Genomic DNA, 15,601 nt, shown 5'->3' with positions numbered 1-15,601 from the left:
TCTTAATACTCCAAGAATTATTGTTTCTGCTGATTTTTCCAATTATTATGCATTATTTCTCCCTTTTGATGTTGGTACATAGAGATACATGGTATTTAAACAAGTGCTAACACATGTAATGGATAGATTTCAGAACTCTGATCTAGACAGCACCATTCCCCCTTGTTTAGTTGACCGAGAAATTATGAATCCTCCCTAATTACTACACTGTTTGCCACAGATCCTGAAACAACAACAAAGGATTGGCTAAGAGGATAAAAAGAAGAAAACAATCAAATAGGATTATCTTCTAAATCCTGGGTCTTCAAAGTTTCCAGTAAGGGCACAACCTCACATGTGAATGAAATAGGCAAATTATTGGCTCTAACAATCCTTAAAAGTTTGAGGTATTTAAATGGTCAAACAAAACTGAAGAAATATTCCACAGTACCTCAGGGATTGAAAGTAATTAATTGGGCTGAAAAAAACGTTGAGAGTCCTCTAGGAACCTCTCTATTTTTATTTTAGTAACTTAACAAAATAATGACTTGTATAAACAAAGTAACAGCATTCACAGTGCTCTCATCCCACAAAAATAATATTAAATATTAGAGTAGATCTGATACATTAGAAGAAAGGTTTAACATTAATCTGGATTTAAAGTTGTTTACACAAAGTTCTCTTGCTTCAGAATCTATTTCTTCTGGCTTTTATGAAAACACAAGACAATAAATTTTCTCTCAAAAACAACAACAATAACCACATACCAAAAACAAAGAAATTGATAATATCTATAACAATATGACATTAAAATGACTGATTGAAAGAGGAAAACAACAGAAAACATTTAGTGTGAACTTTTTAGTGATAAAATGTAGTCTCCATATACAGCATAATTCTGTGTTTCTCCAGTAAGTTAACTGAGTATCATTATTTGTAGTTCCATTTTATCTTTTTTATTAATACTTGTCTGGAAAAGGACAAAAAACAAGGGGAAAATATCAACCGTGTACTATTAATCCCATTGACTGTGTGTAGGTGTTTAATTATTTTGTTTCTTACTCTCTGCCCTTGCCCTTACATTATAATTAATTTAATGAAATTTAAAATTTTAAATTTAGTTTGAATGTTTCAAAGGTATTATCGTAAGTAGTTTATTATTTCATTGTATTTTACTATTTTATTTTATTCCATTTGTGTGTGTGTGTGTGTGTGTGTGTGTGTGTGTGTGTGTGTATGTAATAATGCATAATAATGCCATAGCCTTACTAAAAAATAAAATCTTGGCCTGGTAAAAATGGTTACTTTGCTTAATTAAAAATGGGCTGCGGGGCTTCCCTGGTGGCGCAGTGGTTGAGAGTCCGCCTGCCGATGCAGGGGACACGGGTTCGTGCCCCAGTCCAGGAGGATCTCGCATGCCCCAGAGCGGCTGGGCCCGTGAGCCATGGCCTCTGAGCCTGTGCGTCCGGAGCCTGTGCTCCACAATGGGAGAGGCCACAGCAGTGAGAGGCCTGCGTACCACAAAAAAAAAAAAAAAAAAAAAAAAAGGGCTGCGGTGAAGGTGCAAAGGAGAAAGCAGGAGCACTAGTCAGATGGTTATTACATAATCCATGAGGGAGATGGTATTTGGAGTTCAGAGACAGCCAGATAACTGCAGATGTTCTAAATATAGACCCAATGGAATTTGCCGACGATTACCCTGGGGAGTAAGAATGTTCAGTTAAGGACAAGCAAGTAGAAGGATGTAGTTTCTGCTATTTACTGAGATAATGAATACTGAAAGCAGCAGGTTGTTGTCTTCTTGAGCAGTGGGAGAGTAGCAGAGAGAGATCAGGATTGGGGAGTTTTAACATTTAAAATTGGGGGTGTTTATAATTGATCTAATTGGGGATCAAACAGGCAATTGGATATAGGTCTGAAATTCAGAGGACAGGGCTGGTTTAGAGATATGAGAGTCTTCAACATAGAAAGAGTTTCAAAGCTCTGCAGTTGGATGAGGTTGACAAAGTAAGTGAAGTCCAAGAACAAACCTTTGGAGCATCCTATATAAATATGTCTGATAGATGAGGAAAAATCAGCCAAGGAAAAGAGGTAGTAGCTGATAAGGTAGAATTAAAAGCAGGAGAATAGGATGTTACGGAAGCCATGTGAAGGAAGTGTTTTATAGAGGAGACACTTTTAACTAATCCTACAAAGCTTCTCCCACAAAACCTGGCATTTAGTAAATATTACGTTATTACTCAGTTGTCCCTGGACTCTGGAGTTTATGTGGTCCAAGAGAGGTTTCTGGCCACCCATCCACCGTGGTAGCTGATAGGGCTGTCCCATGACCAGGGCTCTGAAATCCATGTCAAAGCCATCTAATCTACCTGCAGAAATGGTGCTCCCTGTTGGTCTGGACATGGGATTTCATAATCAGCCTCTTATGGCTGGGACGGTTATTGTCCGGTGTTTGAAAAGACCCAACATAACCACCACTTTTGTAGGTCCTGCCAACTTCAGGGCAGTGCCTGCCCGTCAGAGAGGTTGGTATCTCTGCCAGCCGAGTAACTTATAAATAAACAAGATTTCCCCTCCGCCTGGGGTCATGCTTAGGCAGATCCCTCGCCCATCCCCTTTATATCATCCAGATTTCTTTCTTCACGCAAGTCTTCCATAAGGGGACTTAATGGATAATTGAAAAGGGAATTATTGGATATTTTAGATGGTAAAATCCCAGACTCCAATGCCACAATATACAGTGTGTATCTTTATTTTGGGTAAGAGAAACTCAAACTCAAAGTCAGAAGCTGTAGATTTTTTCTACTATGACTTGAGTGAAGAAGGGAAAAAAAGGTTAATATTTACTGAAACTTACAATATGCCAGATTTAGTCTATGTGTTTTAATATAGATTATTTCACTTAAACCTCTCAACATCTATTAACTTTTATATTGTTATAGTTCTCATTTTACAAATGAAGAAATTAAGAAACAATCACACAATTAGTAAATGGAGCCCAGTTTTTTATTCAGGCTCTCTGGCTCCAGATTCAGAATTCTTAACCATAAAGCTTTGCAGACAATATATTCTGAGCAGAAAAAGAAAAAATAGTGCATTAAATAATTTCTTGACACTGTAAACATTTATGTAGACTCCAACATATTTGTTTGAATTATTCATATAAAATTAAATAAGTAAACCATAGGAAAATCATTACTGTATTTCCCTACCAGATAAGATTATGTATACATTCAGGAGATATTATTCTTATTCATTGTTACAACTTTCAGATGACATAAAATGACAGAAATGCTGGGATCAGATAGAAATTCTTTATTTTACATCTAGCCATTTGCCCGTGTTTTCATCTTTATACTTTAAGGTATCATGGATCTTCTGTGCTATTAGTTTCAAGTTTCTATATTATACTGTACTGAATGGAAGACATATCAATTACTTGATAATTAAAGTATGTTTTCTCTCTGAAGGCAACTGATCGAGAGGGAGATCCAATAACATACGCCATTGAGAATGGAGATCCACAGCGAGTTTTTAATCTTTCAGAAACGTAAGTTAAAAATAATTTCTAAATTTATTTTTCTTTTTAAAATGTTAAACAGTGTACCGGTAGCAAGAGGACAGACTTCTAATCAGAGACTTTCAGGTGTTTATAGTTTTATTTTACTTTTCTTTTCTACGAGTGTTAATGAGAGCTGCGGGGGATAATTCTGAATCCAGAAATCATACCCAGGACACTGTTTATTTATTTAAAAAAATTTTACTAGGTAAAATCCACTGAGGTGGAAACAGTTCATTTGCAGGTATAACCTGGGATTAATTAGATCCCTTTAAACTTGTCAGCTATGCATAATAACAAGGATATTTCTGCAAAGAGTAACTTGGCACTAAATTGTTCAAAGGGAATTTTGTAAGAAAAAGTGTAATTCAGATACATTTAAGGTGCCACCAAAGTCCATCCTTCAATTTTAGAGTAATATAGGTATACTCTAAAAAAGCTAAGATAAAAATATTTCATGCCCATTCTAAGCCCCTTTGAGGTCTATGTCCATGTCATTCTGCTCACCTCTCTGAACATATCAGAGGCAATGTCAGTCTTAACTATTGAGGAAACTGACAGCAGGCATTAAAGAAGGCATTGACGTTAGCTTTGTTTCTCTTCTTCAACAGCAAAGTAGCCACTCTGTTTTTACGTGTGGCTGGCTGTCAAAGAGATGTTCTTGCTATCTCTCTGGTGTTTTCTGTGTGGTCCTGAGTGGTTTTACTCCCTAAAAGGATGGAAATCTAAATGTAGCCCATGAGTATAAAGTGAAAAATTTGACAAACTAGCCAGGCTCTGCTTCAGTCTCAGGAACATGTGGTACACAATGCCAAATCAAGAGAACCCTGTGTGGTCACTTGATCTTGTAAGAAAAAAACACGTGCAACTTTGCATTGACGAGGGTGGTACAGCCATGAGTTTGTATGCCTGGATACAATATTTCCCAGATTTTTAGATTTCACAGATGAATAAACTTCCATTTAAAAAATGGAGAGATTTACTATTTTGAATTTTCCCCCGTAGGTACATACTAATCATAAGTAATTATAATTTACAATCATTCTTAAAGAAAGAAAACTTTGTAAAAGGGACACTTTAACAGTAATCAGGACTGTGTGGTACTGGTATAAGAATAGATGTCTGGATTACTAGGATAAACTTAAGAATCCAAAAATAACCCCTAATATTTATGGTCCATTGATTTCCAAAAAAAAAAAGGCTAAGACAATCTAATTAGGAAAGAATAATCTTTTCAATAAATGAAGCTGAGACAGCATGCAAAGGAATGAAGTTGGGTCTTTACCTCACACCGTCTGTAAAAATTAACTCAAAGTGAATCACAGACCTAAATATAAGAGATTAAACTATATAATGAAGAAGAAAATACAGATGTAAATCATGATTTGGGTTAGGCAATGATTTCTTAGATATGATACAAAAAGCAAAAGTGATTAAGAAAAAGACTAATAAGTTGCACCTCATCAAAATTTGAAAAAATGTGATTCAAATGGCACCATCAAGAAAGTGAAAGACAACCCCACAGACTGAAAGAAAATATTTTAAATATATGAAGAATATGTAAAGAACTAGTATATCTCGAAAATAAGCAGATAAATAATCTAAATAAAAATGAACAAGAATTTAAATAGACATTTCTTCGAAGATATATGAATGACCAATAAGCATGTGGAAATATGCTCATTATCACTAGTCATTAGGGAAATCAAATTACAATCATGAAATACCACTTCACATCCTCTTATAATAGCTATAATGAAAAACAAAGGAAATAGCATACATGGGTGAAGATGTGGAAATATCAGAATTCTCATATGTTTCTGGTGGGAATGTAAAATGTACACTCAGGAAAACTATTTCTCATTTCCTCTAAATGTTAAACATAGAGTTACCATATAACTCAGCAATTCCACTCGTGTCTATTCAAGAGAAATGAAAATGTTATGTTCACGTAAAAAGTTGCACAGAAATGTTTATAACAGAATTATTTACAATGGCAAAATGTGGAAAACAACCCAAATGTCTGTCTACAGATGAAATGAATTAACAAAATGTGTATCCATACGGTGGAATATTATTCAGCAATAAAGGAGAATTAAGTACTGAAACATGCATGAACCTTGAAAACATACTAAATGAAAGAAATCATTCACAAAAGACCACATTTGGTTTGATCCCATTTGTATTAAATGTCCAGAATAGGCCAATCTATAGAGACAGAAAGTAGACTACTGGTTGCCTGAGGGTGGGGGCTGACAGAGAATAAGGAATGACTGCTAATGGGTACAGTGATGAAAATATTCTAAAATTGATTGTGGTGATGGTTGAACTACTCTGAAAATATGCTAAAATTTATTGAATTGTACACTTTAAATGGGTGAATTCAATGATATGTGAATTATATGTTAATAAAACTGATAAAAATAAGAAAACAGTGAAGTTTTCACCTGCCCTGGTCTTACTTTCTCTGTTAAAGATTTCCATTCCTGTGTTTATCTGTTTTTCTCTTGATGCTGAAGGATTTTAAAACTGCTGGTTGTGAAATCTAATGAGCTACCAGTTTTATCAAAGACATACTCACTCATGCTGCTACCCTAGCAAGTGTTTGTCTACTACTCTCTAATTTATGCTTTTGAAACCGAACAGACACACCTTGTTGGTTACAGAGGTTCTTCAAAGTGTGAAAGATGTCAATGCACATCCTCTTTGTCTGAATTGGCCTAAACAGACAGAAATATCCTTAAATGCAAACTTTTTCCGGACAGCTAGAGTAGGGCAGGGCTCTGTGATGAATGTATGGTCTCTGTTGATGATCATACAGGGTCCAGTACACTGCACCCATTGCCTTTTATCTTATGGTAATTTTATTTCAGCCACTTCATTGCTGTTGTTCCCATTGATAATTATAGGCTAGGCTAGACCCTTAGCAATATATTTCAACACATTTGAAATGGGGGAAATATTGATATTTTAATCCCTTCCCTCTTTGAAACTTCTGAGATACTTGTGCAAATTTGCATCACCACTTCTATGTAAGTTTTAAGGATTTGAATAATTCAGATGCTCTCTCAAAAAATAATAGAAAAGAAATCATGTTCTGTCTTATCAGATGCTTCAGTTCATATAAATAGTGATTTTGGTTACATTTTTCTTCTTAAAACAACAAAAAAAGTACTTGCTCATTGTTTACATTAAATATTATTTTATGCTATAATGCCAATTTTAACAATAATCATTACAATACCATTCATTACCTTACCTTTTTTTTCCATTGAATTACAAATATACCAAAACATTTTTATAATTCTTTAAAAAATATTAGTTGTAATGAATATTCATTTCAGTGCTAGTGTGGATTTACCAAGTGTTGACTTGTTATATGCATTTTTTTTTCAGTGTCATAGCTTTATTTTTTTTAAACATCTTTATTGGAGTATAATTTCTTTACAATATTGTGTTACTTTCTGCTGTATAACAAAATGAATCAACTATATGTGTATATATATCCCCGTATCAACTCCCTCTTGGGTCTCCTTCCCACCCTCCCTATTCCACCCCTCTAGGTGGTCACAAAGCACCTAGCTGATCTCCCTGTGCTATGCAGCTGCTTCCCACTAGCTATCTGTTTTACATTTGGTAGTGTATATATGTCAATGCTACTCTCTCACTTCGTCCCAGCTTACCCTTTCCCCTCCCCACATCCGCAAGTCCATTCTTTATGTCTGTGTCTTTATTCCTGTCCTGCCCGTAGGTTCATCAGACCCTTTTTTTTTTTGATTCCATATATATGTGTTAGCATATGGTATTTGTTTTTCTCTTTCTGTCACACTGTGTGACATTTTAATGAAGTGGATTAGTCATATGGCCAGGAAAGAAACTTATTCTTTAAAGAAAAATGTTTGTTCCTTAAAGGTCACAATCATTCATTATGTAAATCAGTTAATGTTATGTATTAAATGGCCAGATCTTTATGGTTCTGTAGTGTAATGCATTATTTTAATAACTTTTTATGTCTGTGCTAATAGTTGCATATGATTCATCAAATATTTATTCAGCAAACATTCATTTATAAGTAAATATTTAAGCAAGATGTAAAGAAATTTCCTCTGCAAGTATTATGGCAAAATATTTGTTATTTATTGCAGGAAATTGAGGAATTCTTATTGATGTCATCATTGTAGCATAAGGCATGTGATGTAACACTTAAAGGCTAAGTGCTAAGCAAAAGAACCTCAGAGTTATTTCTGCCCCTTGTTAGAACTTTATTTGAAAATTTTATATCTTCACTGGCATTTTTATTTCTATGTGACTAAATTAATTTTGACACTAAATTTAAAGCTTATGTTTTTCATATCAGTTTGAGCTACACTGAAGATTGACATGTAAGAAAGATGATATGCATATTTTTCTGTAAGCTCTACTCTCAAAATATATGCTCAGATCACCCTTCTCACACAGCTGGTTCATGCCTCCATCAACTTACCTGAATGGCTACCAATATCTAACTCTTTCTATTGGTCTGTTTGTTAATCACTAATTACTGTTCAACATGGAATGCCATATCAAACTAGAAGCAATCACACATTTTGAGGTACATTTTACCCTCTCTAAATATCATTTTAAGGCCTGAAAAATGATGCCCAAATCAGCATGATAAATCTGCCAAAGACTCAGACACTTGTAAGTATAAATGATGTTAATCACAATCAGTAGAAGGTATTGAAAAAGATTAATGGAAGAATACAAAGCATGAAACCTGTGAGATAATCTCTTTCAGTGCATAATTACGCTGCTGCAATATTTCCTAATAAATGATACAATTTGGGAAAATGAACACTTAAATAGAAGGTTGGTTTGTTTGGAAGTAGATACCCTCCACTACTTTTTATCTACATTGTTTAAACAACTTTTGACCACCATTTTTATGGTTTGGCAAACCAACTCATTGTATAAAAGAGCTTGATTTTGTCAATCACAATACATTTCAGGAATATAGCCTCAGTGTTTGGTGAGGGAATTCTGTGCAATATAATTAATATAATTGAGGTTAAATTCACATAGCATAAAATTAACCATTTTAAAGTCAACAATTCAGTGGCATTTAGTAGACTCACAGTGTTGTACGACTATCAATTCTATCTAGTTCAGGAACATCGTCATCATTCCAAAAGGAAACACAACTCAGTTAAGCAGTTACTCCCTACTTGCCCTTCCCCTCCACCACTGACAACCACCAAGTTGTGTTCTGCCTCTATGGATTTATTTATTTTGGATATTTCCTATAAATAGAATGACACAGTATGTGACCTTTTGTGTCTGGCTTTTTTCACTTAGCCTAATGTTTCAGAGTTCTTCCATGTTGAAGCATATCTCAGTACTTCTTTCCTTTTTATAACTGCATAATATTCTGTTACATGTGTACACAGCAGTTTGTTTATCCATTCATACATTGATGGAAATTTGGGCTGTTTTTCTGTTTTGGTCATTGTGGATACTGCTAATATCCACACACATACAGACACACATAGATACATGTATTTAAGCACACACAAATATACATGTATTTAAGCACCTGTTTTCAATTCTTTTGAATGTATACCCAGAATTGGAATTGCTGGGTCATATTGTAATCATTTACTTTTTGAGGAACTGCCAAACTGTTTTCCATAGTGACTGAACCATTTTACATTCCCACCAGCAATGTACAAGTGTTTCAATACCTCCGTGTTTTCATCAACACATTATTTTCCCATCTGTTTTGTTAATTATCCTAGTGAGTATGAAGTACTATTTCATTGTAGCTTTTTTTTTTTTTTTTTTAATTATTTATTTATTTGGCTGCTTTGGGTCTTAGTTGTGGCATGTGGGATCTTCGTTGAGGCATACGGGCTTCTCTCTAGTTGTGGCGTGGGCTCCAGAGTGCACAGGCTCAATAGTTGTGGAGCGTGGGCCCAGCTGCCCCGCAGCATGTGGGATCCCAGTTCCCCGACCAGGGATCGAACCCACGTCCCCCACGCTGGAAGGCGGACTCCCAACCACTGGACCATCAGGGAAGTCCCTCATTGTAGCTTTGATTTGTATTCCCCTGATGACTAATGATGTTGAGCATGTTTTCATGTGCTAATTTGCCATATATCTTCTTTGGAGAAGTATCTATTCTTTGCCTATTTTTTAATTGGGTTGTTTGTCCTTTTTGCTGTTGAGTTGTATGGAGTCCTTTATATATTTGGAGAACCAGACCCTTATCAGATATATGATTTGCAAATATTTTCTCCCACTTTGTAGGTTTTTTTTTTCACTTTCTTGATACTGTACTTTGATGCACAAAAAATTTTTAATTTGAGGAAGCTCAATATATTTTTCTTTTTTTTAAATACATATACTATTGCTATTCTGTTTATTTACTTATTTTTAATTTATTTTATTTATTTATTTTTGGCTGTGTTGGGTCTTTGTTGCTGTGCACGGGCTTTCTCTAGTTGCGGCGAGCGGGGGGCTACTCTTCGTTGCAGTGCGCAGGCTTCTCATTGCAGTGGCTTCTCTTGTTGTGGAGCATGGGCTCTAGGCACATGGGCTACAGTAGTTGTGGCTCACAGGCTCTAGAGCACAGGCTCAGTAGTTGTAGCACATGGGCTTAGTTTCTCCGCAGCATGTGGGATCTTCCTGGACCAGGGCTGGAACACGTGTCCCCTGCATTGTTAGGCAGATTCCTAACCACTGCGCCACCAGGGAAGCCCTATTTTTCTTTGTGCTGTTCATGCTATTGTTACCATATTTAAGAATACATTATCAAACCTCAAATCATAAAGATTTATCCCTATGCTTTTGTCTAAGAGTTTTACGGTTTCAGTACTTACATATAGATTTTTGATCCATTTTGAGTTAAATTTTGTATATGGTATGAGATAGTCCAATTACGTTCTTTTGCATGTAGATCTCCAATTGCCCCAGCATTGTTCGTTGAAGAGATTATTCTTTCCCTATTGAATGATCTTGGCATTCTTGCTGAAAATCAACTGGCCACAGACGTATGGATTCATTTCTGGACTCTCAATTCTATTCACCAGTATACATGGGCACTTTTGAATGCCCTAATTTTCCAAGAAACTCTCTACCCAGTTTTTCCTGCCAGGCTTTTGGTGTTCCACTGTATGCCTCAAACATAAACTATTGCTTCAGATGGCTGCAGGTTGCTCCCTGACTTACACTGTTTTCCAGGAATACCCACTGCTTTTCCACCTTGAGTGAATTCTGAGTTAGGCAAAACAAGACAAAAACCATGTATTATTCCTTCAGGCAGCCTCCAGACCAGTTGGAATAGATAAACAATTCTTTGTGAATAAGGATAGTTTCGCTGCCTCCAGAAACAAGGACCAGAGTAGCACACTGGGAATGTTGACCACCATCTTTAAGACTACTCTAAGCCAGAAAGGGCTGGGGCAAGGAGAAGTAAAAATGGAACAGATCTTTACTACAATTTTTAAGTTGCCTTTTTCTTAATTCTACCTTCATTTGGGTGCTGTCAACCTTTGACTGTTTTCCAGAGTCCTATCAAAGTTGTTTCTGATTTTTCCTGCTTCATTTTTCGATGCTTCTGTGGAGAGACCGCCTCTTCAAGCTGTCTGCGTCACCATTTTCACTGACATCACTCCTGTGCAATATATTTTCAATTATGTAAAATTTAAGTAGCACTATTATTGATGTTGTATCAGGAGTCATTCTTATGTATTTTTAGTATATGGACTGGTAAGATTTACTGCCATTTCTAAATGCAGCCTAATGTATACTGCTCTGTAGCTTCCATTCAGCTGGTAGCAAGAGTCCTCCTTTCCAATTATTTCTGGAATTTTGTGGAAGGATGCTTGTGTGTACTCATAAGCTAGTCTTTCAGCTTTGAATACCAAAAGACAGTACCTATTTTTTCTCTCTTTTTCCATTTCCCAAATATCCTGTCTAACTGTCTACGACATTGGGACACAAGGCACACATCATCTTAAGCAAAGAACTATTTCCATAATAATTACCAGACTATGAAAAATAAGCTATTTAAGTATAATATGGCTCTAAATTCTAATACAATATAAATTTCTAGTGATTTTCTAATTTAATATACAAGGCATAATATAGAGTCAAAGCTTAAACTGAGGAGAAAAGTGGAAAACAATAACTGAATTTTCTTCTTTCTTTCATTTTACTCTGGATAGATTTCCAGATTTCTTAAGTTACTTGTGAATAAGTCTCAGAAGCAATAAATGATTTACTTTTCCCTTTGAATGTCATTTTAGAATGGGGTTATCTGAACCATCTGCAGTATGGGAAGTTGATCCAAATTTGATTGTTACAAACTACCCTGGGAATTGGTTTTCAGTTATTTGGACAAAACATTTTAAAATGTACAATGAGCAAAGTCAGTTTTTCATAGTCATACCATATGTTTAGAACTTTTTTTTTAGTCCATATCAATAACAACAATAAAATAAAACAAACAGAGCAACTGTGACTCTGATTTTGATTCCTTGGCATTGACTCTCTGTACTCAACTACCATATGTGGTGCGGATTGCTTAAATTCCACTATAACAACAAAAGCACTTGGATTAAAATGAAAGCCTTTTATCTATCAGAAACAAATTATGCTTTTATACTTGATAAATATTTTAATGTTTTGTTAAATTAATGTAACCTCTCCTTCACAGTAGATACTTGTTAGACTTTAATTAAAATGCCATGTACAACATCAGATTGTAATATCTAAGACATAAATGTAGAACTTGTTTTAGAGAACATAATAAGCGACCAAAGTGTTATAAAACGAGTTACATGGGAGAATAAAAGCTTAAATATCTGAAAGTATGTATTCTAAACAGTGAAAAGGTTAAGAATTAGTATTAAAAGTATTCTAAGTATGAGAATTTTCCCAAAGGCTGTTCATCTCCCATTATACATAATACTTAAGAAATATCTAAATTTCAAGAGAATAACAAGATGGTAAAATTGTTAGTGTATCAACAAAAGAGTTTGTTTTTATAAATTGTAAAATGAGAGAACGAATGTTCATAAAATTATATTATTTTGAAAAGAATGTAGAATATGCAGCCTGAGTACTCTTTTGAAAGCAATTGTAATGTATTTAAATATGGTTATAATAGAGAATACAAAGAAATATTAAAAAACCCATAATATCTATGAAAGTTTTAATATTCCACTGTATATTTTCTAATTTTCTACAGTAAGACTCAGTTATTTTGAAATTTGGAAAGAAGAAAAATTTTAGTCTCTATGGTTTAATCAAAGATGAAATTTAGATGTTTTCATTTCCGTAGTGGTCACATATGTGACAATGAATGGGAGTGGTGATATAGATTAAAGAAATCACTTTTTTACTCAAAGCATTATGAAACTGCTAAGGATTAATGGACTCTTTTACCTTTGAAATCATCACAAACAAGATAGATATCTTTCTTCCTGTAATGAATTGAGCATAGTTTGTTTTGTTTTTTTTTTCCTTGGAGGCTACAGAATCAACTCACTTATCTCATTCAGTTTGGCAATTTTTCATTATTGCTAAGAGGCTCAACAGCCTTAAAAGCCTTTTTCAATTTTCAGCATAAATCCTAGAATCGTTCATCTTAAATACTCAAGCTATGTTTGCTGAAAGGAAAAAAAAAAAGAAAAACTATCAAAAGTAGTTCACAATAGTAGAAAGACTCCCTGTGACATAATATCTTTTTCTGTCTCATGTGTTTGTTTGTTTTCTCTGTCACTAGTACTGGGATTCTAACCTTAGGGAAAGCACTGGACAGGGAAAGCACTGATCGCTACATTCTGATCGTCACTGCTAATGATGGCAGGCCAGATGGGGTGAGTACTCTCTTTGGGAAAGGGTTTTAAAAATAGTCCTAAAGAAACTGAGAGAACCTTGTAGTTTACACTCTAAAACAATTTATTATAGTCATGAATTCATGAATTAATCTCTTTTTCATTTGGAGCAACTACTTAAAATTACTCAAGGTGCTTTTTTCTCCAATGGGCTCTTTTGTGGTACCCGGGCCTTTCACTGTTGTGGCCTCTCCCGTTGCAGAGCACAGGCTCCGGACGTGCAGGCTCAGCGGCCATGGCTCACGGGCCTAGCCGCTCCGTGGCATGTGGGATCTTCCAGACCGGGGCATGAACCCGTGTCCCCTGCATCGGCAGGCGGGCTCTCAACCACTGCGCCACCAGGGAAGCCCTCCAATGGGCTCTTTTAATCAATGAACCTATATTCTGAATTTGTTATGGAGCTGCAACTTTGACTTGGCAATAGATACGTGGAATTTGCTCTCTTACCTAATTTATGGGGAAAATGAAATCTAACTTAGTCTAAGAAGTATTTCATTGTGTCCATCACCAGCACAGCACTGGCAGTTCTGGCAGTTTTACTATGTTGGAATCTATTTCCTTTAAAGTCACTTTTTTGAGGGTGGGGGACAGTGGAGGGAAGGGAATTTGTGCATAAATACCTTGAAGCACTTAGGAAACCGAGTTGACTGATTCTACAGGTTATTTGTAAGCGGCGCTCGGAATCTTGACTAATCCTTGATGATTGAAATGGTTTAAAAGGGCCCATAATTCTAGAGAAGATAAATTTTATTTCCTCTGCACCTAAAACTTAGTATTAAAAATAAATAAATTGTTTAGTTATGTAGGTGTGTTTCAAAATCATTTGATTGTATTCTTCAATCTACCCATCCACAACTACCACTATTCTGATTTTTAAGCCTTGTAACAATGCACTCATTGGCAGTGCTTTATTAGACTGTTTTTTCACCATTTCTATGCCACAAAGTAGCTTTTGTCTTTAGTCTAGTGCATATGGGCCAACTCAGCACTTTTCTCTAGAAATAATTTCAAATTCAGTATAAGTGTCTAGAAGACTCACCCAATTCAAATAGCAGTGTATCTCCAGTTTACTTGAAATGACTTCTTTGATCAAAAAGTAGACTGGATGGGGGTATATAATGCTCTCCTCACGCTTTTTGAGGAGGATTGCTGTAGAAAATTTACCATACAAAATTGATACTAGACAGTTTTATCATCTTAATTAAAAATTAGAAAAATAGGTAAGGATAATTACTTAAATTTGGTAAACAATCTGCCCATAATAAGCTATTTGCCACTTTTCAAACATTAGATAAACAGCTATATGTGGAAAATAAAATATACAGAACAGTTTTAGTAAATAGTGAGGCCAAGAGAAGGCACTTAGAGATTAGGCGAGTCAATAAAAATAAAATCTAAAATTACTTTTTACATATGCAATCCCCTTAATTAATATAGTGTGCCTGTATAAGATATATGTAAAGAAGTCAGTGAGAATCTCAAGAAGAAAATAATTGAGAACTTGACTTATGATGAAAGTTTAATGTGTAATTTGGCTAGGAAATAACTGAGGGGTAAAATTCTAAGGAAGAGGGAATTATTAAGCATGGAGTAAGGGGTATAATTAGAGTGAAGTAAAATTAATAAGGTTTTAGGTCAACCATTTGAGATAGGTCACATGATGAATCAGAAATTAATGGAAGTAATATTAGCTAGCACCTTTTACCTCTGGCCTTAAAAGTAAGATTTCTTAGGCAACAGTAAAGATGGGGAAGAAATAGCATATTAAGCTATCTGGCATAGTTTCAGTTTACTAATTATGGCTTTGGCCACATAAAAAACTGAAAATAAGTTCTGGGCTAACATTAGTGGCTTAGTTCTTTCTAGAGCTTTTTTTTTTTTTTTTCTTTTCTTTTTCAGTTATTTACTTGTTAATTTCAATTCTCCTTGGCCAGGTCACTTAGCATTTCTAGTTCCCTCAATTTTTCTTTCTTTAAGAATGAATAAGGTCTCATTCAGCTTTAAAATTATGATCCTTTTAAGCAAATTTGTTTCATTTTCAAAAGTTTGTACTAAGAATGTCACTAGGGAAAGAAACATTTAGATTTCAAACAAAAGCTTCTTCAGTTAGTTTCATCATTTATATAATTTTAGGGATCGACTTATACATGTGCACATACAGTGGGGTGTTGAAGAAGAAAGTAAT

At 34.9% G+C, this 15,601-nt stretch overlaps 1 protein-coding gene across 8 annotated transcripts in view; it reads left to right on the top strand.

The window, feature by feature from the left end:
* Positions 1 to 15,601, top strand: part of PCDH15 (protocadherin related 15) — a 714,536-nt gene that overhangs the window by 466,732 nt on the left and 232,203 nt on the right. For all 8 annotated transcript variants that reach the window (XM_065894178.1, XM_065894175.1, XM_065894174.1 and 5 more), the window contains 2 exons: positions 3,450 to 3,529; positions 13,305 to 13,398. In XM_065894178.1, the coding sequence (XP_065750250.1) occupies positions 3,450 to 3,529; positions 13,305 to 13,398 (174 nt within the window). The remainder of the gene's footprint in view (positions 1 to 3,449; positions 3,530 to 13,304; positions 13,399 to 15,601) is intronic.

Source organism: Phocoena phocoena, chromosome 16 (assembly GCF_963924675.1).
Source record: "Phocoena phocoena chromosome 16, mPhoPho1.1, whole genome shotgun sequence".
Lineage (NCBI taxonomy): Eukaryota > Metazoa > Chordata > Mammalia > Artiodactyla > Phocoenidae > Phocoena > Phocoena phocoena.
The sequence above is the reverse complement of the archived record's forward strand: the minus strand, read 5'-3'. Positions and strand labels throughout refer to the sequence as shown.